The 27,149-nt window shown below is 43.7% G+C and overlaps 1 protein-coding gene across 1 annotated transcript in view; it reads right to left on the minus strand.

Annotated features, from left to right (window-relative positions):
* Positions 1 to 17,506: 17,506 nt before the first annotated feature.
* Positions 17,507 to 27,149, minus strand: part of LOC111752974 (teneurin-4-like) — a 373,456-nt gene continuing 363,813 nt past the window's right edge. The window contains exon 5 of the mRNA XM_064288756.1: positions 17,507 to 17,625. Within this exon, the coding sequence (XP_064144826.1) occupies positions 17,543 to 17,625 (83 nt within the window). The 3' untranslated portion in view covers positions 17,507 to 17,542. The remainder of the gene's footprint in view (positions 17,626 to 27,149) is intronic.

Below are 27,149 nucleotides of genomic sequence, written 5' to 3' on the forward strand. Positions count from 1 at the left end.
ATTGTGAAAATGTCAATACTCTCCAAAGCGATCTATAGATATAATACAATCCTGATCTAAATCCCAACAACATTCTTCAACAAAATAGGAAAAGCTAATCTCCAAATTTATATGGAAAGGAAGGAGGCCCTGAAAAGCTAAAGCATTACTGACGTAGAAGAACTAAGTAGGAGGCCTCACACTTCCCAATCTCAGAATTTACTATACAGCCTGGCAGTCCAAATAGCCTGGTACTGGTACAATGACAGACACATAGACCAATGGAACAGAATTGAGAACCCAGAAGCAAATCCATCCAGCTATGGACAGCTGATCTTTGACAAAGGGTCAAAGTCTATTCAATCAGAAACAGTCTCTTTAACAAATGGTGCTGGCAAAACTGGATATCCATTTGCAGAAAAATGAAATAGAATCTGCATCTCAGACTATACACAAAAACTAACTCAAAATGGATCAAAGGCCTGAATGTTAAGCCTAAAACTAAAAAGTTACTGGAAGATAACATAAGGACAAGGCTAGGAGTTCTAATTTATGGTACAAACACACTACTGAACAACTGAAAATACAAACAACATAAGGTAATGTAAATAACCGGAACCTTCTAAAAATTAAATACTTAGGCTCATCAAAAGACTTTACCAAAAGAGTAAAAGGAGAACCTACAGACTGGGAAAAAATTATTGGCAATGTCATATCTGACAAGGGTCTAATCTTTAAAATACATAGAAAACTTCAGCACCTCAACAATGAAAGACAATCTAACCAAAAAGTAGGCAAAGGACATGAACAGACACTTCACCAAAGAAGACATTCAGGTGGCTAATAAACACATGAAGAGATACTCCCAATCAGTAGTCATTAAACGAAAACCAAACTCACTGCCAACAAGTCAATTCCAACTCACAGTGACCCTACAGAACAGAGTAGAACTGCCCATAAGGTGTCCAAGGAGCGGCTGGGGATTCAAACTGCCAACCTTTCCTTTATCAGCCATAGCTCTTAGCCACTGTACAACCAGGGCTCCCATTAGCCATTAGAGATGCAGATCAAAACTAGGATGAGATACCATCTCACCCCTGCAAAAATGGCACTGATCAAAAAAAAAAAAACAGAAAACAAATGCTGGTGAGGTTGTGAGTCAATTGGAACTTCTATACACCACTGGTGGGATTGTAAAATGGTACAACTACTATGGAAAATGGTGTAACACTTCCTCAAAAAGCTATAAATACAAATACCACATGAGCTAGCAATCCCACTCCTACGTATATATTCTAGAGAATAAGAGCAGTGACGTGAATATACATATGCACACTCATGTTCATTGCAGCACTATTCACGATAGTAAAAAGATGAAAACAACTTAAGTGTCCATCAATGGATGAATGGATAAAGAAAATGGGTACATATGTACCATGGAATACTATGAAGCTGTAAAGGATAATCATGAGTCTGTGAAATATAACATGGATGAATCTGGAGGATATTATGCTGAGTTAAATAAAACAAAAAACAAAGTACTAATATTGTATACAACTTTTTATAAAAAGAACAGGTTTACACACAAAAAGCAACATCCTTTGATGGTTATCAGGAATGGGAGGGGTGAGGAGGAACAATCATTACTGGATAGTACTGTACCATACCTGTTGCCGTCAAGTTGATTCCAACTCATAGCAACGCTATAGGACAGAGTAGAACTGCCACATAGGGTTTCCAAGGAGTGGGTGGTGGATTCAAACTGCTGACCTTTTGGTTAGCAGCCAAGCTCTTTAACCACTGTGCCACTAGATAGTAGACACATGTTAATTCCGGTGAAGGGAAAGGCAACACATAAAATAGGGGAAGTTAGCACAATGCGACCAAGGTAAATGAAGACAGGTACACAAAAATAAAAGACAACTACAGTAAATGCTATAACATATACAATTCTGCAACAAGAGTAATAACCGCCAAAAATTTGTGACAGATGTTGTGGTTAGACAGATAAATATGTATGGTACACAGATGTGGGAGGGTACATGGGAGTACATGTGCATACATATATAAGAATAGCTGTGGGCATTTATATATGTGTATTTGTATGTGCTGCACATATTCATATATATAATAGGGCATATAAGGGGCACAGTTACGGAAATTCTTAGACATATCCATACACCTCATGGGACTGAGTTACTGGGCTTGAAAGCTAAGGACCATAGTCTCAGCGGACATCTAGGTCAATTGGGATAACACGGTTTATGATGTTCTGCATCCTAGTTTGGTGAGTATTGTCTGGAGTGTTAAAAGCTTACAAGCAGCCATCTAAGATACTTTTGGTCTCTTCCCATCTGGAGCAAAGGAGAGTGAAGGCAAGCAATAGTCCGCAAAACTATCGACCCACACAAACCGCAGCCTCCTCTAGCCTGGACCAGAAAAACTATATGGTGCCCGGCTACCACTAACGACTGCTCTGACCAGGGACACAACAGAAGGTTCCAGTTAGAATGGGGGAAAAAATGTAGAATACTCACATTCATAAAAAAGACCAGACTTACTACACTGATAGAGATTGGAGTAGCCCTCAAAACTATCGCCCTAAGACCCCCTTTTAACCTGAGAAACTAAAGCCACTCCCGGAGGTCACCTGTCAGTCAAATAATAGATTGGCCTATAAAATAAATAACAACACCCATGAGGAATGTGCTTCTTAGAAGAATCAACTATACCAGACCAAACAGGCAACATTTGCCCAAAAGCAAAAATGAGAAGGAAAGGAGGGGTAGGGAAACTGGAGGGACAGAAATGGAGAAGGCAGGATGGAAATGGGGAGAGTGCTGAAACATTGGGGTACAGCAATGACTGTCACGGAAGAATTTGTGTATGAATTGTTAAAGGGGAAACTAATTTGTTGTGTAAACTTTCACCTACAACAACAAATTACTTAAAAGAAAATGGTGGCGTCAAAATTCAAACCCACACTCTTACCTCTTCTGCTGCAGAGCTTACCAGCTGCGCAGAGTCAATGAGGTGAGAAAGGTAAAGCACCTGGCACGGTACCTGCCACCCTGAGCTCCTGTTACCAGTCCAGTGGGGTGATCAGGCCCTTCCTTGCTCCCTAGGCTATTCCTGCTGCCCTGGCCTCCTCTCACAGAGCTCTAAGCAGAGTACAGAGTAATACGCCTGCTCTCAGTCCACACTGTTCATGCCATCTGGGGACTAAATCCCAGGAAAACTGAGTATGCTAAAGAGGTGCTCCCTGAGAGTGAAAAGGGGGGTAGGGTGGAGGGTGGGCTGCCAAGCTGGGCTCATGCAAAGCTAGCTCTTTCTTCATGGAGAGGAAGACAGCCTTGCCTTACACCCTTGCCCCCCTGCGGCTGACCTCAGTGTTCCCCACACACACTACTGCCCATGGAAGGGAAAGATCAGGTCTAGTCACAGCTCTCTCCAGCACAGAACCCCACATGGAGCACATGCCAGGAAAAGTCTACTAAATGAAGGCAGGAATGAATGAATGAGTAAATATTTGAGGAAAGAAATTCTTCAAGACCCCACAATCAAGCTGGGAGCATTTGGTTGCACACAAATAACTGATATGCTGAGGATGAACATCTAGGCTTATTCTTACACCACAGCCCCACGGTTCTTAAAACTAAAGCTCGCTTCTGGCCAAAGCCTGGATGTATAAACTTGCAGGTCTGCTTCAGGATTACCCTCTTTCTCCAGTACGGTATTCTGAACTTTCCAGTTTGCATTAACCCCTGTGGCACTCATAAACCCTGGCATACTCCCCTACACCTTGTTCCCCTTATTGATGCCTACTGCAGGTGTGTGTCTGTCTCCCCAACAGCCAGGGGTGAGCCAACTGCTTTCTATTCTCCATAGGCCTGGCACACAGTAGGCACTTAATAATACCAGCCGAATCAAATTGATTCTCAAGGATAACTAAGCTTCTTTCTCCTCATATCACTCCAAATCAGAAAGGCTTTCTCCTGTTCTCAGCCTAAATTAATCAGGTTTTGCTGTTCAGAAGCTCTTGCTCCCAACATTGCCCGACATTCACCAGTTCCTGCACTGGGCCCGGGACATGCTTCTCTGTCTCCTTAAGAACTGTGCTAGTCTGCTGTGGCCTCAGCATTGGGGCCTCAGCAAGAGGGAGTGAACGCAGGGCCTCGAGTGTCATGCTGAGAAATTAGGACCTGACTCTGTTAGCAAACCAAACCCAAACTGGCTGCCGTTGAGTTGATCCCAACTCATGGCGACCCTATAGGACAGAGTAGAACTGCCCCACAGTGTCTCGAAGGAGTGGCTGGTCGTTTCGAATTGTCAACCTTTTGGTTAGCAGCTGAGCTCTTAAGCACTGCACCACCGGGGCTTCCCCTGTCAGCAGTGGGAAGTAGAGGGTCACTAACAGGTACTCTATGATTGGGATCTGGCTTTGGAAAGATCACTCTGACCATGTGAAGGATGAATTAAAAGGAGAGAAGGGAGTCAGGAGGCCAGTTAGTATGCTACTGTTGTGGTCCAAGGAAAAAAAAGCACAGGAAATGTTTTGTTAAAACAGTAGCATTTTGTTAAACTAGCAAATACGTAGATATCATCTCCAATGGTTTTTGCTCCTTCACAGACTGACAGCAAGTGGGTCATCCCTATTTTACTTTTGATCAGATAACCTCTTCCTCAACTACAAATGGTCTCAATTCATTGTCAAAGCATAAGAGGCGAGGCTGAGGAGGGCTGATGGGAGACCAGTGAGCACTGAGCACTTGCTGTGATCTCGGTGCCTTACCTTATTCCATTTCATCTTCAAAAAACCCCTCAAGATTGCTACTCTCGCCCCCATTTTATAGATGGATAACTGGGTGAAAGGTGAGCGTGGAGGTCACGAAGTTAGTAGGGAAGGGAACTTGGTTTACATCAGGTGTATTACCCCAGAGCTTCCACTACAAAGAGAAGGTTCTGGAAGCACTAGCATATGTATTGTGAGCTGGTGCAGCAGCCACCCAGCGTTATTTATAGAAATATGATCCGTTCAGGGGAGAGGGAGTGGAGGGTAAATGAATTACCAGTCATTTTCCTCTCCTTTCAACTCCGGGGGGAAGGCGGGCTGACCAGAAAGGAAAGGCATCAGTGTTTATCTGGTACCAAACGTCAACACTCATTCGTGGAACGAAGGGGAATGGAAGCAATAGGGGGAGCTCCAGCAAGGGCCAGGCTGAGGCTCTTTTTCCAAGACCCCATGCTGCGTTTGTTTAGCTGCTGCCTTGGGCTCACCTTCTACCCCAAATCTCTAGAAATCACCCAGAAGGAGGGAGGGGATTAAGGCTCAGGACTTCCAGAGCCAGAATAGTTAATTGCTATAGCTCCTTGGAAACCCTGGTGGCGTGGTGGTTAAGTGCTACAGCTGCTAACCAAGGGGTGAGCAGTTCGAATCCACCAGGTGCTCCTTGGAAACTCTATGGGGCAATTCTACTCTGCCCTATAGTGTTGCTATGAGTCGGAATTGACTTGATGGCAACGGGTTTTTTTTATAGCTTCTTGAAGCCTGGAGGGCTGGCAGTGTGGGAATCTGCCTTCCTTACAGGGGTATCCTTTCAGGGGAAGAAGGAAACTAACATTTATTGAGCAACTATTTGGAAACCCTGAGGGCACAGTGGTTAATTGCTACGGCTGCTAACCAAAAAGTTGGCAGTTTGAATCCACCAGGCATTCCTTGAAAACTCTATGGGGCAGTTCTACTCTGTTCTACAGGGTCACTATGAGTTGGAATTAACTCAACAGCAGCGGGTGGGTTTTGTTAGGTGGCAGTCACTGTGCTAGAAGCCTTGCCCATATCATCTCATTTAAACAATTTTGTGAAGTTGGAATTAACTCAACAGCAGCGGGTGGGTTTTGTTAGGTGGCAGTCACTGTGCTAGAAGCCTTGCCCATATCATCTCATTTAAACAATTTTGTGAAGTAAGTACTATTAATACCAGTTTACAGAGGAGGCTGTTGAGGTCCAGAGAAGTTAAGCAATTTGCCCGTGCTTGCAAAGCACAGTGATAATCTGTGGGCCTCCACAGGTTATCTTTCTCTACCACAGCTCCACATTGTGCTGTTTCTGTTTTTCTTCTGGCCTTGGTCCTTTGGTCCTTTTAAAAAGGACCTTGTAAAATAGAGGGAATTTTTTTTTTAGTTGTTTAATCTCAAACACCTATATAAATAACGGCAGTTCAGAGGGAGAGGGAGGAGGGAGGTAGGAGGGTAGTGGGAGGGAGAAGAGGAAGCTGCATGTTCCCTGATTCTAACTGGGAGCCATTAACCAGTGATGGGGGATCCAGCTGAGCTCAAAGCACCCAGCTCAGACCTGTTGACAGGGGCAGAGGACAGAATGCTATGAGGGGGAGGGTGGGAACAGATCACTCAGAAAAGGCCATGCTTAGGAAAGGGAGGAAGGGTAGGTTCTGGGAGCAGTGAGATATTTGTTCTCAAAGTGAGCAGCCTACAGGGTTTCATCTTAAAAGCCAACAGAGCACTCAAAAAAGCCATAGAACTGGGCATCCTGGACATGATTTTAAGTGGTATATGGTGGTGAACAAACATTAAATACCACTGAATCACGTGCAGGTGAGCTTCTGTTCTCTTCCAACTCTTGATATGGAGGCAGAAGTCTTTGTTTGGTACTACTGTGTTTTTAACACCTAACACTTGCCAATGCCCCTAATTAACAAAGAGAAGCAAACCTCTGCCCAGTGCCCTTAAGCAGGCATTACCTGGCCAGAATGTGATCACCTGCTTTCATTGTATGTTTTTACAGTCACTTTCTTTTTTATGGCAAGTGATACAATGGCCATACGACCAGCAACTTCCTTTTAAAATAAATTAATGCACTTAACCCTTTCATGACCCAATTATTTTCTCCTTTGAAAATAATTGTTTTCATTTAATGGAGGGCATGCTGATTAAGGAACCAATTCAGAATTTTTGTTGAGTTATGGATTTTGATACCCATTATCTGGGATCCCATGGGTTCCAGTGGCCCCTGGATGATGTAAATCCTGCTGATATAAGTCAATGATAAAATTGGTTTAAAAAATTTTTTCAATTTTATTTCTTGAAAATTTGCGAACATGAAGATACCTGGCAATGACTGCACACACATTTTATTCTAGTCTTGTTCTTTTTAGCCTTTTTATTTTTTTCATGCAGTTTTTCAAAACATGGTACAATACATTCTTCCATACTGCAAAAGTACTTACAGCCCAAATAAATAAATAAAGCCAAAGAATTTTTTATCTCAGGAAAATTACCACTACAATGTATTCATTACTGCAATAGCAGTAATTACAGGCCAAATAAATAAAACAAAAGGAATATGAATCTCAGGAAAATTACCACTAGTATGTATTCCTCACAACTAACAGCTAAGAAACAGAAAGAACTGCCCTGGAATACTGCAGAACTGCTCACGGCGGTACAGTCCACCAGCTACACATGGAAGTAATGACTGGGCCTTAAGACTGCACGGTAAGAATAACTTATGGGAATTTCAGTCACTTGAAAAGTACCACTGCAATGCATTATTCTTCATTGCAAAGACATTATTTACTGTTCAGAAGCTAGAAAAGCAGGGAGCCAATAACACCTGGAAACAATGAATGGCATCAAGGAGAAAATGGCCACTATGAACGAAGACTAAGAATAGCTTATTCTTGTGGTAAGTACAGTCTCATGAGAACACAGTAAATGAGAAACATAGTGAGACTTATCTCACAGAAATAAATGCAAATCTGTCAAAAGTTTAGAAAATTTCCACATCTAGAAGGCATCACGTAAGACAATACTCAATCTACACAGAAGTGAGGTTCCAACTCAGGGTTCTTGAGTTTTGTGCATTTCAAAAGGCTCACACCTTGAGGCTAAACATGTTAAAATTGGGCTATCCCTTTTCCAAAGAACTCCAGAGGCATAAAAACTGGGTGGGATACTGTATATACCATGGGTCTTGAAAAGGTATTAAAAAGTTATAAAAAGAAGGCAGTTTAAAGAAAAGTAAACAATGGTGTAGGTAGGCACACTGCTATGGTATTAACTGTGAGTGTGGCACACATCATGAATAAGGTTTGGGAAATGTTGATCTAATCCAGTCCTCAGTGCTGATACCTGAAGCTGAGGAACCAAAAAGGGAGGCTCTTACAAGGTCACCTAGCAAATCAGACCAGAGCTGAAGCCAGACACCAGGTCTCTTACTCCCAGGCAGGTACCACCTCACAAGCAGGTTTCAAATATAACTCAGGTAGGATTGAGGGTTATACAGGGGAAGAACTGAAAAACTGAGTTTACACTGATGGCAATGGGCCTAGCAGGTTGTATTGACCAAACTCCGTGCAATTCAAAAACGACTTCAAAGTTGTGCAGCCAAAGGGGTGGTTCTATGCTAAGTTGCTTCATTTTCTCAGCATCAGTTTTTTCAAGTGTGCAACAGAGCTCACAATACCCCATTATTCAACCTCCCAGGTCTGTGCTGTGGATCAAATGGGATGATGGATGTGAACGAGTTTTGAGAATGGGAGGGCTACAAAAATGTTAGTTATACTAATCTCCCAAACTCTCCTTGGCCTCCTTCCAGGTGCCTCTTCAACAGTCTGGGCTCCAGGAGTGTCAGGAGATGTTTTAAGATGTGGTCTGGTGTCATGACAGGCCCCATGGAACAGACCACTAGCATTTAAATGGGGACGCAAGCCAGGCTTAGTTTCCAGATGTTAAAAGCAAGGATACTTGGCCAACGTGCCTTCCTTGGGGGGGTGCTCTAGGAATTCCTAGACCAAATCAAGCCATACACCAAAAATGTTATTTTTGTACCTTTTAATACAATGGTATTTGGGAAAATTAGTAGAAAAAGAGCTGCAAAGAGTCTACAATTGTGTCATGTGAGTAACTAATTAGAGGTCCCTGGTTCTCCCAGAATGTTCAGTTACTTTAATTCAAAGTGTGACCTGTTTATTTTGCAAGGTCAGGAAGAAGCCTTACCTCCTAGAAAGCCAATGTGGCAATTAAATTAGAGTCACCAGCTTTTGCCTGAGGTAACGTAAGAAAATGGGCTTTGTAAACTGTACAAAAACAGAAGTGACCCCTGGGTGGCTGTCCCCACTGCCCCCAATTAGGGGGCATAATTGGCTGCCCCTGGTGGGAGGCTGTGGGTGAGGGCTTGTCTAGGTGTTGGAGGTACCCTGGTAAAGTGGAAAGGGTACTGGAGCCTGGGGCCATGCTTTTAATATTGGCTTTGCCACTCACCACGATGTGTACTTGGGCAAATTGCTTCATCTGAGTTTCCACAGTTACAGCATGTATGAGGTTGTATTCCTAGCGTGGTTGCGGGGGGGGGGGGTGGTGTGGAAAGGAGGAAGAGAGAAATATTTTTTCAATTTTCATGTTAGCATCCACAGGTGCCAGGTACTGTACTGTGCTCAGTATTGAGGATATAGCAGTGGACAAGGCTTACCTCAAGGTGCTTACAGCTGAATGAAGAAACCAGTCCTGTGAATAACCAGGCCCCCACCTGACTGTTAGGAAGGATTCGGTAGAGAAGGCAAGGAGGATATAAAGAGGGTCTGTATATCTGAGGGGCTGTCAGGAAGGGCTCCTTAAGAACCCAGAGTCGACTTTGGAAAATTGATTCAGGGCTTTGAACTGGTTATTTTTGGTTTGACCCCCCTGCTGAGAATTTGCATTTCCACCCCAGATTTACTGAATCAGAATCTACCATTTTAACAAGATCCCCAGGTGATTCTTATGTACTTTGTTAAAATGTAGATTGACTCAGTAAATCCGGGGTGGAAATGGAAGTTTTCAGCAGAGGGTCAAATTGAAAATAACTGGTTCTAAGTCCTGGAATTGAGCACTCATCCTCTTTCTTCCTGAACCCTTAGTCCTGTGACCAGCAGATCAAGGGGCTGCTTACTCTGGCTACCTGAGCTCTCACTTCTGAAGCAGAGGGGCTTGGCCTTTCCAGGCAGTAATCATAGACAACAAGCATTTCTATAGAGCTTCCTAGTCAATGATTTGCATGTGAACCATGCCTTCCAGTTATCAAGGAACTTCCTCTCTGTAACCACAGGCAAGTTACTAAATCTACCTGAGCCTTGGTTTCCTCCATTTAAAAAAAAGGGACATGAATCAGGATCACCATCCCTTAGCCACAATTCCAAAGCCCCCAAAACTCTAAGATCTAAAGTTTGATCAAAACTTGTGTCTGCTTCCTACTGTGGAGGGGAAGTTTCCAGTAAGATTTTTATCTCCTTTCACTATTTTTTTTTTTTTTCACTATGGATTCCCTTAAGCTAAAGCCAAACCCGTTGCCATCGAGTTGATTCCGACTCATAGCGACCCTTTAGGTCAGAGTAGAACTGTCCCATAGAGTTTCCAAGGATGGACTCCCTTAGAGGGCAGTGAATTTGTTACTGAGGGAGGAACAATCCAGAAAAACAGGGTGAGAATGATTGTACAACTCACTGTAATCAATGTCACTGAATTGTACATGTAGAAATTGTTGGATTGGCATGTTTTGCTGTATTTTCAACAACAAACTCATTTGGTGGCAAAATCCAACCTGAACTGATGTGAGGCTCAGAGTCATTTTTATTCCACTTAGTGTCAGTATGTATATGTTTCATTGCAGAATGAAATTTCCATATTTGACGATGGTATGCTATCCGAGGAGCCCTGGTGGTGCAGTGGTTAAGAGCTATGGCTGCTAACCGAAAGGTCGGCAGTTCTAATCCACCAGCCACTCCCTGGAACCCCTAGGGGGCAGTTCTAATCTGTCCTATAGGGTCCCTATGAGTCAGAATCAACTCAGCAGCCATGGGTATGGGTGCCATCCTACCACACTCTGAAGAGTGTTAGGAAGAATTAGAGTATATATACTCTAATTTCTTTCTTAAACCTGAAAAATATTGAATTCTGACCAACACATTGAATTCCAAGGGTTTCATTAAGAGAGTTGTGACCCCGTAAATTAAATACCTGTCTTATGGGGTCTCTTAGGAGCCCTGGTGGTGCAGTGGTTAAAAGTGCTTGGCTGCTAACCAAAAGGTCGGTGCTTTGAAACCACCAGCCGCTCCATGGGAGAATGATGTGGCAGCCTGCTTCTGCAAAAAGTTACAGCCTTGGAAACCCTATGGGTTTGCTATGAGTTGGAATCAACTTGATGGCAGCAGGTTTGTTTTTGGGTAATAAGGTCTTAGATATACCCTTTACTTCTCAGCATCTGAAAAACACTCACAAACATTTCCAATGTCATCATGAATGAGTGAATAAACGAATAAATCAATTTGTATTACTACCAAGAGTTGGGACTTAACTGGTCTACATAGCTGGTATAAGAAGAATTTATTTACCACAGAGGGTCTTTTGACTCAAGAGAGTTGAGAAGAGTGGTGAACAAAATTGTCTGAAAACTTCAGACAACCCAAAGTCCTTTATTCTCGGAACCTGGGAAATGCATAGTCAAGTACCTGCAGCTTGGAACAATGAAAACGGGTTCATGGGTATTCATAGTGAAAGGAGACAAAAATCTCACTGGAAGCATCTGCTCCACAGTAGGAAGGAGACACAATTTTGCCTTCTGCTTTCACAAGCTGACTTAAAAGGGCCCCAGCAGACTCCCCCATGGAATATGCGTAGGTTCTAAATGAAGTTGGATTTTTTTGTTTTGTTTTGTTTTAAGAAAACATTTTTGGAAGGGGCTTACATGCATAGCAGTGTTTCCCATTTAGAAAGAAAAATAAACACTCCTCCACTGGAGTGGAAGTCTAAACAAGATAATCCAAGCTGCTTAAGACCTGGGAAAGTCAATGAAACTGCCAGGCAACAGTGATGTTGTCCAGCATGCATCCACCAGCCAGCCTGAGAAACTTGTAGAGTCAGGTAGGAAGGTGCCAGCGCTAAAAACAAAAAATAGCTGTTGGTCAGCCCAGCATCCAGGGCTTGGCTCTCTGGAAGTAGCATCAAAATTTAGTGTGCAAATCATCTGGTGTGATTCACCTTTAAACTCCCACAGTCCTCACAAACCTGGGGTACTGGCCCCTTCACTTAGATGCTGTGTGATTTAGGGGAAGTTATTTAACCTCTCTGGGCCTCCAACTGCCTCAATGTAACTAATAATGGCTACATCACAGGGTAGATATGAAGATTTGGTGAGGCTATGGATATAAAATGCTTCTCATATAATAGGTACCTCATAAAGGTTTGTGAGATGAGTAGCAGGCATCCAATAGCTTGGAATCCTTTTTCTTGGGCCATTTCAGCATTTTTTACATGTACTATTCAGAGACATTTATCTCATTCGTTTTGTTGTCTAGTTATCACCACTATCCATTTCCAAATAGAATTCTTTCTTTTGGTGGCATTCCTCTGAACTTCTCCAGCCTCCTACTAAGGAGGACCACTCTGGTGTCAGAAACAAAACAAAATGAAATAAAAAAGAAGAAAACAGGGGCTTTGGAGTCAGGTAGGCTTGAGTTTGAATCCTTGGCATGCTCCTTATGAATGGGGAAAGTCCCCGACCATCGCTGGACCTCGGCTTCACCAACAGCGAAACGGAGATAAAATGAAGCTCATATAAGACAACGCATATAAGGAGAGGACTTACACACAGAAGGTACTCATTAGATGTAAAATCCTCTCACCCATTCCCTACCCCACCTAACCAAACCAAAAGCCCACTGACATCAAGTCGATTCTGACCCATAGCAACCCTACAGAACAGAGTAGAACTGTCCCACAGGGTTTCTGCGGAGCAGCTGGTAGAGTCCGCCTGTTGACCTTTATGGTTGGCAGCCGAGCTCTTAACCACTGTGCAACCAGGGCTCCTAGGCTTTTAAAAACTGACAACCTTCTCTGGGCTATTTATTCACTCTCTCAAATACTAAGCCAACTTTTAAAAGGCCCTTTAGTGTAGAATTTTGATTCAAACAACTCGCAAAACATTTTATCTGAAAAGTTTCTATGGGGTAGGGACAAATACCTCCTTAATCCTAGCTACTTATCTTTTCAACTGTGACTAGTTGATATTTTACTGAAATCTTTCTTTATATATATCAGTGATTTCTAGATGATTATCCTTGGGGAAGGATTAGAATTCTGATAACAGAAACAGCTACTTCTCTTGTTTTCTTTTCCACAGGGACAACGGAGCATCTCTTTGCACTTTACATGGGGATTTTAGCAGGGCAGCTCTGAGGCATTGCAGACCTGGGATCACAGCCACAGGCTGAAGTTGACACAGCTGTAGGCAGGGGGCCTCTGGGGGAGCGGCTGGAGAGCGCAGCTCAAGCTGCTGGGAACGCTAGTTCTGAAAGGTTCACCCTCATGTGCAGAACGTCAGAGTCAGCTCTCACCACAGGAAACGGCATCATTTTCACCCTGTAGGAGCCAAAGAAGGAGCCCTGGTAGAGCAGTGGTTAAGTGCTTGGCTGCTAACCGGAGGTCAGCGGTTTGAACTCACCACCAGTGCCTTTGCAGAAGAAAGCTATGGCAATCTGCTTCCATAAAGATTTACACCCTTGGGAACCCTGCGGGGCAGTTCTAATCAGTCCTACAGGGTCGCATTGAGTTGGAATCTACTAGAAGGCAACCGTTTTTTTTTTTTTTTAGAAGCTGGAGGGGTGGCTTTTGTCATTTAGAGATTTGAATTGAGTCTCTAAGGAAGCAGGTCTTTCAAAGAACTAAAGCAATTAATCCATTTAGGGTGGTCTCTCAAGTCTTAAACTGGTGAAAGGGGATAGAGGTGGGTAGATAGGGAAGGGGGAAGAGAAAAACTTATCAACTTTGTCGTTTTTAAATTCCATAACAATCTTAGAAGGTTCTCCCCATTTCACAGATGGAGTAACTGATGATGGGTGAGTTAGGTAATCTGCTCAGGGTCATACATCTGGTATCTAATTTCAGAAGGTTTGACTCTATAGCTCATGTTCTGTCTGTTACCCTGTGGTCCTTAAGTAGTGTGTGCGGCTTGCTCATTAATTCATTTGCTCACTCATTAAATTTACTACATAAATGATCTCTAAGGTCACACCCCAAACTGTTAAAAGTGGTTATCTCCACGAAGAAGGATTACAATGGAACTTCATTTTCAACCTTTCTGTAGCTGCCACTCCAGGTCTGTGATGCCTCCAAACTGTCCTGTTAAAATCCCTGTGTGAAGTACAAAGAGAACTCGTGGGGGGTTTGGATGGTAACGAGCATTTATTACTTTTATAATTGGCAAAAACAATAAAGATAATCCTGTTAAAAAATAACTTCATACTCCTTTAATAAAATAAACACCAAACAAAACCCTACAAACACTTATCAGGCCGACAATGTGGCAGAGCCCATTCATTTTTTCTTCACTTGCTGGTGCTGGGTCCCTTAGGTTTGGGATTTCAGGGGACAGAAAGGCAGGGTCTAGGTGGGGGATGAGACACACTGGGCTCTATCATGACCCACCAGCCCCAGAGTAGGAGACCAGTAGGAACCCAAACTCTCTCTTCAGGGATGGGACACATTTATTCACAACTTTTAGAGTGACAGGCTCAGAGCAAGGCCCCAGGGAAGAAACGTGATGTATCTCCAGGTCCCCTGGGGATAAGAAGCACAGAGAAGCATAACTGGGCAGACAGCTGTAGGACAAAGTACCCCCATCTTCCTTGCACATCGATAATGCAATAATACCATCAATTTGCTGCAGAACTCAAAGAAAAAAAAAAAAGGGGAGTGGTTAATTAGCACAGGGAGAGATTAAGGACTTTAATCTCCTGCCTCTTCATTTACCTGCAAGGCTTATTTATTCAGAAATGAACAAAGATCATCATCATATATTTATGTATATATGTGTATTGTGTATATATATATATACACACACATACACATTTTTCCCCTAATAAAGCTTAAGCCTTCTAACATCAGGGGACACTTCTGTCAGCACCACATAAATTCACAAAATCACACTACCTTAAAGCTTGCTCCATCATCGGCACGATGGGGAAATTGAGGCCTGGAGCGGGATAGTAGTTTGCCAAGGTCAAAGAGCAAGTGCTGACAGAGCTGGGCCTGGAGCCCAGGTCTCTCCCTCCCAGTCCAAGATTTCTGTTTCTGTATTGGCACAGGACAGCTGAAATGTATAGGGCAACAGCAGCAGTTAACCACCAAAAAGAGGATGCCCTCCTCGGGGTATATAGAGGGAAGAGGCACTGGAGGACGGCTTAGTTTTTGGTCAGAGAGCGCAGGCCCTAAGACCTTTTCAGAAGAGAACGCCATCAAGGCCAAAGATCTCTTCTGATTTTTAGAAAGAGAACAGTCCTGAAATAAGCACAGCAGCAGGAAGCGACTATTCTCTGCCATCTCTGGGTACGAGGGCAAAGGGCAATGCTTCCAGGGCCTTGACTTGTACCTTGAAGAACCGAGGTGGCTTTACCACGTGGTCTTCCTTCCATAGGTGTTCCAAGGTTAGTGCCTAGTTATGACCCAGGTTCCTAAGTTTCAAAGAGCTGGGGCAGGCTCATCTTCCCACTTCCCACTGTCCATGTTTTCCCTCCACCCACAATGCCCTTGGTTCTATCTCTCCTTGGAAAACCCTACTTATTCTATCAGATCCAGTGAGCACCTCCTCCAGGAGGCATTTCCTGAGTCCCTCAGGCAGAAAAGAGGCTCCCTCCTTGGTCACCCACACTTAGTTCCTGCCTGCCTTATCCCTTTGGGCTGTAATGATCCTCAAGAGAAAAGGGAAGAGTCTGACATTCTTTGAACATTACTAAGTGTCAGGCAGCGTCGTGGGAGCTTTCACACACAGCAAACCAAAAACCAACCCCATTGCCATCAAGTCGAATCCAACTTATAGGACAGAGTAGAACTGGTCCATAGGATTTCCAAAGAGTGGCTGGTAGATTTGAACTGCCAACCTTTTGGTTAGCAGTATGCTTTTAACCACTGTGCCACCAAGGCTCTGTCACATACAGGGTCTCCATAAATCCTCTGGAGGGAGGTGGGTTATAACCGGGGTCATGACTAACATTTACTAAGCTGCGTTGCAGGCACTGTGATGAGCATTCATCCTGAGGTGGGTATTGTATTACTAACTCTAAACTTGAGGAAACAGGTTTGGAGAGGCAATGTGACTTGCCCAAAGTCCCGCAGCATCAAGAATTATATATTTGAATCCAAAGCTGCCTGACTCCAGAGCCCACCGATCCTGTTTTATACCTCTTTGAGTATCTCCTTCTCCAGAACCTGGCCTGAAATTTAGTACCACATACACACTGAACAAATGTTTGCCAAATCCATACACCAGTGTTATATGTGGGAAAACAGCATCGTTTCCTCTCCTCTTCTAGAACCAGGAAATCTTGGGACCATGAGGGACATCCCAGCTTACCTCATTCTCCCTCTTAGAGATTTGAATCCCCTCCAGGACATCCCTGCAGAGAGGCAGGCTGGCCTCTCACGGTCACAGACGCAAGCACCTTGCCACAGGTCACACAGTACCGATCGGGGCAGAAACCTGGGTCTGCTGGCTCCTGGTCAGTGTGGAGCTCTTCTATCATACTCCCCACCCCTCCTTTCCTTAAGAGAGCCAGGCTAGAGCTTAGACGCAGCATGGGAAGATTCATGCTTAAACCAGGGCATCCAACTGGTAATTCTCCCTGCCCGCCTTCAGCCCCTGGCTGAGAATTTGCATTTCCACCCCAAATGTACTGAGTCAGAATCTACATCTTAATAAGATCCCCCAGGTGATTCTTACGTATACATAAGAATCACCTAGTGGATCTTGTTAAAATTTAACAATATCTTGTTAGATTCAGCCACCTAGCTGCCTGGGACTTTTGGGCAGTCGCTGTCTCTGGACAATGTGAAACTCCTGAACTTCCAAAGCTGGCGCTAGGATTCAGGCAGTATCCCTTCTTCCAGTTTTCTCATTGTTAATGGGGACACTGTAATACCTGTCTTGCAGGCAGGTTTGTTAAGATCCAAATGAAGCAACAAGTGAAAATGCCTGGCACACCCCCGGCACACAGTAGGTAGTCAATCAGTGCTATTTATTTAACTTTTCAATTTTTTTTCTGTTAATATTTGTCTGTGTGTCTTTGTCTCCCTCACTACCTGTTTCAGTCTTTGTGTCTGCCTTTGTATCGCTGTCCGTGCAGCTCTGTCTGCCCAAAGTCTGTCATGGGGGTGGGGGGCTCGCTGTCCGAGGCAGCACCCCCAGCCCCGCACACCGCAGTGGTGCAGCCAAGCAGGAGCCAGGCTGTCCGGGCCCGCAGAGCTGCTCCAGCCCCCCAACAACTGCATGAGCCCTCCATGCACCAGACCCCTCCGCCCCCTGCAAGCGGCCCAAGCAGGCATATTAATCAGTATTGTCAACGAAAGGGAAAACCAAACCCCACAAAAGTTAGGAAGAGATAAGGACTTACCGTTCGCCGCGACCCCCAGGCTGGCGGAGCCACTTTTAACTAAGAATGAATTAGGGACAAACTCTTCCTCAGAGTCTGAGTCCAGGGTTGGCTGGGCCACACCGTTGCCTAGCAACCGCCTCTGGCTCTCATTGGCCGGAGGGGAGGGGGGGCGGGGAGGGGGACTGCTCAATAGGGGTTGATGAAGCGGATGAACAATGCAAGGGAGCACCTGCGAACCACAAAGACAAACACAGACAGAAAAAAAAAATAATGAAAATTGATTTCGAGGCACACGGGGAGGAGGGAGGAGCAAAATAAAACACTCATCTACGGGGGGAGGGGGGCTCCCAACACTGGTTGATTTACTGCACACGTGGGCCGAAGGCGGGTCTGATGCCTCCGCAAAGAAACTTCCATCCAACTCCTTCTGCCGAGCTGAGGCTTCGGGCTGGAGTCTGCGGGGCTTACAGCGCGCCTCAGAAACACAGGGCAAGGCTTCCTCACTTTGCCTATTCTCTGGGAGACGCCTGAAAACCTGGGGTCCAGTCCTGACTGAAGGATCCCTAGTGGCGCAATGGTTAAGCACCGAGCTGCTGACTGAAAGGTCAGGCGTTCTAATCCACCAGCAGCTCTGCGGGAGAAACGTCCTGGCAATCTGCTCCTGTATACAGCCTAGGAAACCCAATGGGGCAGGTCTACTCTGTCATGTCGGGTGGATGAGTGTCGGAGCCTGCCCAAGGCACACAACAATAGTCCTGACTGGGCCATGTTATCTAGAAAACGGATGCCCCTTTCTGAGCCACAGTGGACTCAGTGGTAAAAAGAGCAGCTGGCACTGCGTGATTGCTGAGCCCCTGTAAGCAGGCTATGCTGTGATGTCACCGAACTGAAATAATGTTCTTATTAGTGCGATTTTAATCCAACATGCCTGGAACAGGCTCTGGGCCTCATAAAAGGCAGAGAGCTGGAGTAATAACCCACAGACCCCCTCCACCTCTAACATTATAGGATCCCAACACACTAATGTTCTACTTTTCTAAGAACCTAATATTTTAAAATATTCTTAAGTTCTGGCATTCTCTGCAAACTCCTTGAAAGCAAGAACTGTATCAGTCTTGTTCACTTCTCTATCTCAAGAACCTAGCCTAGTGCCTGGCACACAGTAGGCACTAAATAAATACTTGCTGAGTTAATGACTTCCAGGGATCTAACATACTGGGATCCTTAAGTTCTAATAGTCTGAGATGAAAACATCCTATACTTCTAGGACACTAACATTCTGTAAGTTTTAGGATGTAGTAAATCTGATACCCAGTTTCTAACTGTCATAGTTCTAAGTTCTGAGTGTTCTGTAATTCTAAAATCTCAGCCAGCTACAGTTCTAGAAGCAAATTCCTGACTCTTCAGAAGGAGAAAGTGCTGGCCTGGGACAAAAGCTTTGAGCCCAGAGAATTTGCAGTCTTATCTGGGGCTGCCCTTTCAACATGTGCAGTACATCGTCCACCAGAGAGGCAACATAAGCACAGACATATAAAAGTTTACAGTACAAGACAATGCGTCCACTCAACAGCAAGGGCTGCTTATTTTCTTCAGGCCTGACTGATAGAGGGTTTATAACATAATCAGATCCATCCAGCTTTTCAAAGAGACTGAAACTTAGGAAACATAATGCAGCCCAGACATGCCATCATAAGATTTGGCAGAGCTCTAGGAAGGAGGTGGCACAGAGAGCTGCTGATTGTTTAAAGAAAACAACAACAACAACAACAAAGCTTTTTGTGGTCTGTCCACTGAGTTCACAGTCACCAAATCCTGCAGGGTTTTGCAGGGCCCATGACTCTTATACTCCCCCCAAACCTAAACACTTGTAACAACGTTTTTTAGAGGTGCGATATAGGCCATTTGGCTGGTTCATGTTAGAAATTCAGTAAGAGCAACGGAGGCACCAGGGAACAAGAACCAAGGTACGATCTCTGGGAGCTTTCTCTCCTGTTGTTTTGGTGTTGTTTCCAAAAACTTCTGGCCCTGATTCACCTCAAAATCATGCAGACCAGGGTTCCCAATTGACCCTGGGAGCCTTCTCTGACGCCAACTTACCACCCAGTGTTACAGGGTTGATCATTCCTTTCTCTAGCCTTCTCTTTAGTTCTGATGTCGTGTTTACCCTGCTATATTTGCAGTTAGCTGTTTGTGCCTCTCTCCCGTGTAAACCATACAGTACATTCTTAGGGTACAGTGCATTCTTAGGGTGGGCTTTGGAGTTCCAGGACCTGGGATGTGAATCACCCACCTAGCCTCAATTAGCAGTATGACCCTGGGAAAATTACTTAAACCCTCTAAGCTTCAAGTTCCTTATCTGCCCCCCTTTATACAGTTGTGAGGATTAAAGATACTATATGTGAGCACACGGTATGCATAAGCAAATAGAGAGCCCACGATCAGTGCTCAGCAAATGTTTTTTAAATTGAATGAAACCACCACACCAAGCACCCCATTCATGTCTGCTTTCCCCTGGGGTCTCAGTTTTGGAAAGATTTTGTCTTCCAGGCTGCATTTATTAAGCGAATATACATCCCTTTCCTCATCTTTTATTAACCAAAGACATCTTATGATCTCTAATCGGAGCTGTTGATGAGCTTGAGATAACCAGTACCATACCATGCTGCATTGTGAGAATTTCAGATAAAAGTGAAGAAACACGATATTTTGTTTGAGGGTACTTGTTAAAGCCTCTTTCTGGGTAAATCTGTCAGGGTTTGTAAAATAAATAGTTCCAGAGCTTATAAATAGTTCCACCACAAACTGCAGGGACCCCAGGTTGAGAATAGCGCCACATTTTCCCAGGCCCCATGGCTACCTGGTCTTCTTCCCATGCAATCTCCAGGCCTCTCTTCAGGCCTTGAAGTTGGCTCTGACTATTCATCAGTTAGCCTGGGAAGCCACTAACAAGGTGCCTGGCTCTTAGTAGGTGCACAATAACCCATGATGTTTCTGTGAAGTATAGCTACTGTTACAAACGTGTTAATTTCTTTTTGTGTATTAAACAAAATAAAACAGCAAACCATTGCCTTTGAGTAGATTCTGACTCCCGTGACCCCACGTGTGTCAGAGTAGAACTATGCTCCCTTGGGTTGGTTTTTTCCTGAAGCAGATCCCCAGACCTTTCTCCCATGGCACCTCTGGGTGGACTTTAACTGCCAATTTCTCAGTTAGCAGCGAGTGCCTCAACCATTTGCACCACCCAGAGACTCCATTTCTTTACTGTTGTTGTTAGGTGCTATCAAGTTGATTTCCACTCATAGCGACCCCATATGACAGAATAGAACTGCCCCATAGGCTTTCCTAGGCTCTAATCTTTTTTTTTTTTTTTTTTTTTAATCTTTACAGGAGCAGATCACCACTCTTTCTCCCATGGAGAAGCTAGGTGGGTTTGAACACTAACCTTTTGGTTGGAGCCAAGTGCTTTAATTATTTGCACCACACAGGGACTCCATTTGTTCATTAAACCCGTTGTTGTCAAGTTGATTCTGATCATAGCGACCCTATAGGACAGAGAAGAACTGCCCCATCGGGTTTCCAAGGAGCAGGTGATGGATTTGAACTGCCGATCTTTTGGTTAGCAGCCATAACTTTCAACCACTGTTCCACCAGGGCTCCATTTGTTCATTCCAAAAAAGACCCAAAGCTGTTGCAGTCAAGTTGATTCCGACTCATAGCGACCCTACAGGACAGAGTAGAACTGCCCCATAGGGTTTCCAAAGAGCACCTGGTGGATTCCAACTGCTCTTAACCAGAGCTTTTAACCACTACACCACCAGGGTTTCCGTTTGTTCATTTGCAGCTTTTAATTTAAGCAGTCTCCAGGATAGGGTATACAGAACAATCCCCTGGGGTCTAAGGACATACTAGAAAATATTTACTTTTTATCATATCTTTTCAAATTCCTATTTTATACATGTTTTTTTGATGTATACAACATATCAGGGCTTGAAATACATGTAATAAGATGCACTGCTGTACCAATTCAGCATCTGCAGAAGCTGTATGGGGTCATATAAAGAGTATGGGCCCTGGAGACAGACAGCCTGAGTCTGAATCCCGGTTTCACTACTTGCTAGTGTAGTGACCTTGGGCGAGTTACTCCACTCCTTGTGTCTCAATTTCCTCATCCATATAATGAAGACTTTAAAAAAGTGCCTACTTCACGGGGTTGCTGTGAGGATTTAAGAAGTTGAAACATGTAAAGTGTTGAGGATAGTGTGTGGCAGCCATAAACACCTAATAAACATTAGATGTCACTATACATAAATATGGAAACCTGGTGGCACTGTGGTTAAGAGCTACGGCTGCTAACCCAAAGGTGGGCAGTTTGAACCCACCCAGCGCTCCTTGAAAACCCTATGGGACAGTTCTACTCTGTCCTATATCCTATAGGGTTGCTATGAGTCAGAATCGATTCGATGGGAACAGGTTTTGGGTTTTATACATAAACATATGTGTATATATGTGTGTGCATGTGCATATGAAAAATAAATATAAGTGAGAGGAGACTTTTTTTTTGAGTAGTGCATGATTGCAAATAGGTGGCAAACACTGTTTCATTCCACAAACATTTCCTAAACACTTATTAGTTGTTCCCTGCTGAGAATTGGCATTTCTGACGAGTTCCCTGCTGAGTAGTTGCATTTTCACCCCAGATATACTGAATCAAAATCTACATTTTAATAAGTTCCCCAGGTGATTCTTATGTATAACTTCCTGGGAACTTGTTAGAAATGCCAGTTCTCAGCAGGGATTCGAACTGGAGTAAACCTGTTTGAAGCCCTGGATACAAACGTTGAGAGACAGCCTCCAAGGAGCTGGTGGGAGGGAAGGGAAAGCAAGCTGTATATGCTTAACTTGAAGCACGGCAAATGGCAGAACTTGTCAGAACAAAAGAACAGCCCAGCGCAAGTGGAGGATGGATGGAGAGGGGAGAACCCATTGCTGTCGAATGGATTCTGACTCATAGCGACCCTATAGTCCAGAGTAGAACTGCCCCATAGGGTTTCCAAAGAGTGGCTGGTGGATTTGAACTGCCGACCTTCTGGTTAGAAGCTGGGCTCGTAACCACTGTGCCACCAGAGGGGAGGGAAGAGTTCAATTCAACTGAAGAAACAGAGAAAGTCTCCAAGGGGTTATGGAGGATTTCAACAGGAAGAGATGGGGCATAAGCATCCATGGCAGAGGGGAGAATACTCCGATGTACAGCTCCCAATCTTTCACCTGGTTTCCACCAGCCTGTCTGCTCCTCCCCCCACCACTTACCTCTCAAGTCTCATTTTTCACCACTAGTTTTTTACCTACTCCACCACACTCCAGCTATGCTAGCCTGCTTTCATGTCTATGAACTCCCCACTCTTTTGTCCAAGTTTGCACAACTCCAGGGCACCATTTGCGTCAAAGCTAAGTAAATGGCACCTTCTGGAGCATAGCCACAAAAGGTCTGCCTCTGAGCTTTTGCACATGCTGTTCCTCCCCATGGAACATTTCCTTTCCTCTTTCCTTTTCCTCATCACCACCACCTTGCAGACCTCACTAACTCCCACTCATACATAGGGCTTAACCTCATGGTCGCCTCCCCCAGAAAGGCTTCCCTGGTGCCCCAAGCCTGGGTTTCGCACCCCTTCTAGGTGCTCTCCCAGCTGTCTGTACTTTCCCTGTTGCAATACTTCTCACACTGCAGTGTTTATTGTCTGTGCCTGCCCATTGGCCATTACCTTATTCCCGGGTGCTTAACATAGTATCTGGTACACAGAAAGCACTAGCAAATATTTGTTAAGTGAAGACATGTTAGAAGGAAAGTAGGAAGGAAGGAGAGACTACCACGATTATGACACAAAAGGCCAATGCAGAGGGGTGAGTGAGGAACCTTTGAACAGTAGTTTTAGGCCTTGAATACTAGGAAAGGAAACCAGACTTTAACCGGGGAGTACAGAAGATTATTTTAAGCGGGAAGGTGACAAGACCAGGGCTGTGCTTTAAAAGAATCTGCTCTTTAAAATTAAGGCATCTGCCCGATCACCCAAATCTCCTTTCCAAATGGCTCAGCTCAGCCAGGTGCTTGACAGCCCAAACGATCTGGGCTTGACTTTTGGGTGGGGCCCAGATGCACAGTCACATGGCAAATAAGGACACCTAGTGCCAAGGAACTTGGGTTAAAGTTTGCCTTTCCATGTGTCCTGATTATCAGCTGAAGGGAGCCTGGTATTAAAGAACCTTCCATTGTATCCAGGGTAAAATGAGATGGGATGGTTGGACTGTACCTTTCCACGTTCCACCTCATCAACCAATGAGGGGGCAGCAAAGTGTGGAGGAGAACCATCCATTATTTCTTGTGAGGGTACCTCTGTGAGCCTAGCTCTGGCTTATAGTACATTAGAGGAAGAAGGAATCAAAGTGAGAGAGTGCAGACAACCCATAAGACTGGGGTAGGGGTGGGGAGCAAGCATCTGAAGAGCCTCTCCTAGAGGCCAGGAACTGAGCCAAATGCTTTAAGAGATCTTTTCCTCATAATAGCCCTATGTGTAGGCAAATTTATACCCATTTTCAAGGTCAAGGAATGGAGGCTTAGAGAGCTGAAATAATTTGTGGTCACAAGGCCTGGATGAGAACCCACAGTTACAATGCTGTTTTCACTAAGTGGTGAGAATTAAATTTATCAGGCCTGGGTTTGGCTTTTCCACTAGAGGCAGGGAAAGGAAGAGGCCTGTCCATCAGCGGAAACACATCTAAAGTGAAAAAAACATAAGCTCCCTATTGGGGAAACCAGGGATCTAAGTCCACCTTCACCACTGGCTATGTAACCTTGAGTAAATCACAGTCCTTCTCTTAGTCTCAGTTTTCTCCTTTGTAAAATGGTGTGGCAAAACCCACGGCAAAGTGTTAGTGGGGGATTGATAATATTATGTTCGCAAGGGGCCCAGCTGTCTGCTTGCTCATGGTAAGTGCTCAACCAATATTCATTCCTTGCCCCATCTCTCTAGGGGTAGGTCTTTCACAGGGAGAACACAGTGGTCTTTGGGAAAAAAACATGACAGGTCTGCAAGCCTACCAGTGATACCTTTGTCAATATGCATTACTTGATGATGTCAAAAAAGGAGGGAAAGTATAAGGCAGTCGTGATATGTGAAAAGAACACAGGACAAGTGGTTCTGCAGAAAGAACAATTTCAGTTACCCACACCTTTGTGTGGACTGATGGCAGCGTTCCCAGGGGGCCTTGCATTTGAAATCTGACCTATAACCAGGGCAAGCTAGTTCTCAAGGATGAGCCTTCTGGCTTTCTGGATTCTGAATGTGTCTTTGGAATATGCTGTGAGACTAAAGTGAAGGGTTAGTTGATGGACAAGTTTATTACTCTGTCAAAGAAAGAAAGAACCATCAACAAAATGCACTTTTTCTTTTTTTTACACTTTGCTCAGCAGTCTTGAGAAATCCATCTAAATGCCCAAACAGAATCTTATTGATCTATATTAAAACCCCATCAAGCCTATGCAGGGAAACTCACGGCCTGCTTACGCAATGAGAAAGTCTGAGTTCCCGTCTGTAAAACAAGAGCACTACCTGTGTGCTGCAGGAAGGGCACTTTTTCCTGGGCAATTCCCGGGATTAGTCAAAGTGCCTCCTAACTGGCAGTCCTGCATTTTAGAAGCCTGAATGTAAATACTTAGCATACTGGTCAATCCACAGTAGATACTTAATAAATGACACCTGAAAACAAAAAAAAAACTCCTTAGACCCACATGGGTACCTCATTTCAACAGAAAACTAAGCTGACTAATTCATCCTTCCTATGAACGTTTGCTATGTTCCATCTCCTCAGTCTTCTTTCTAGAAACACTCCAGTCCCTCACTTAATATCAGATGCATTCCTTTTGTTCTCATGAGCCCACCTCATATCTATTTTCTCTTAATAGGGCAATCACAGTTGCTTCATTGAATAAGTAGAGTCTTATTCAGTTCTGATGGGGGCATTGAAGAAAGCTGGGTTCTCCTTTTGATATAAAGGTTTGGAGCACCTGGGAAGCCAGGCACTTGAATACAGTGGTATTTTGAATGAATACACGTGCTATTTTTCACTCCAGGAGGTAGGGTCCTGTCAACTGCCCGAAGAGATTATCCTGCAGAACAGGGACCATGCATTGTTCATTTCAGTGGCCTGGTCTGGCTCAGAGTCTCAGTTCAGTAAAGGTTTGTAGAACTGGTTCCCATATAATATGAAATGAATTAAAATCCACTCCTGGAAAGCATTTTACAGAGCTGGAAGTCTGAAGCTAGAGAAAGACAGTTGCTGTTCATTCTGGCCTGTCAGCAACAGCCCAAATTACACCTGTTATCCTGCATTAATTAATAATAGTGCCCCTTTTACTCTAACAATGCCTGGATTTGGACTGTTAATTATATGGCTGCCTAGTTTTAGAGCCATTAAGTATAAATTCAGTTCTACATCGGAGGATGCAGTCTGCTGCAATGGCCTAGGGGCCAAGAAATCTGGGTGCAGTCAATAACACACAGTGTGATTGTGGGCAAGGCATCTTACCTCTCTGGCCCTTGCTTCCCAATTGGACTAATACTCTCTAAGGTTCTTCTGGGATCTGCTATTCAAGATAGGAGTAACGGTCATCTATACCTTAAGGGGTTGTGATGAGGATTAAAAGGAGATCATGAAAGAATGCAGGATAAAATTTATTTACACAACAATGGAAAATCAGGTTCCTCCAACATAACAGATTCTCATAAAATGTTTATAGCATGAATGGATTTCTATAAATATGTAGGAAAAAAGATTGGCTGAAAATTAAATAAATTTTAACAATAGTTATCGCTGTTATAAGAAATTTTTAATTTTTAAATATGTTTTATGTTTTCTAAATTTCCTACAATGAGCACATATAGTGATTTATGTATTTTTAAAAGTTCTTTTTAAAACTGGGGGTGGAAATGAAATAATAGATGTGGCGATATCTGGCATCCAGTAGGGGATAAAATGCAATGTTGGTTTTAAATAAAAACAAGATTTGGTCTAAACTGATTCTACAATTTGAAAACCTTTTAAATGAGCACTTCTATCTCTAGGAATTTACCCCATATTCATGACTTTTCAAAAAATTTACTTTTAAGTATATTCATCAGAATATTATTTATAATAGTAAAAATTTTTAAAAAATCAAGAAGAAAAAAATCTCTAATGTTAAAAAATAATTTACTAATTATGTAAGTTAAGGCACATCAGTACAATGCCAATATCATACATCCATTATGTGGCATGTTTGTAAAGAGTGTTTAGTGACATGGGAAATAGGATATATAGAAAAAGGATGATGCAAAACTGTATAAAAAGTAATTCTGAGTTTTGTTTAAATACGTGTATGTGCATGTAATCTGCACAGAAATGTTAATAGCAGTAGAATTAGGATGAATTAAGGCAGTAGAATCATGGATGAATTTTACTTTTTCCTCTATATTTTTCTGTTTTCTATGTTTTTCAAGAAACAAATGTGACAATGAAAAAAAGTTCTTTAAAGAGAAGAAAACACACGCATAGAAAGGCAGCAAAGACAACAGTTTCTGCCTCACTTCCTAAAGGGATGAGGTCGGGTCCAAATTTGGTATTTCCACCCTATTAAATCTTGTGGGTCTTACTCCCCCAGCCGGGCAGCTCCCACTAAGTCAACTGTCCTTGACAGCGGTTATTTCCAGGAGCCGGTCCTGG

Source organism: Loxodonta africana, chromosome 7 (assembly GCF_030014295.1).
Source record: "Loxodonta africana isolate mLoxAfr1 chromosome 7, mLoxAfr1.hap2, whole genome shotgun sequence".
NCBI lineage: Eukaryota > Metazoa > Chordata > Mammalia > Proboscidea > Elephantidae > Loxodonta > Loxodonta africana.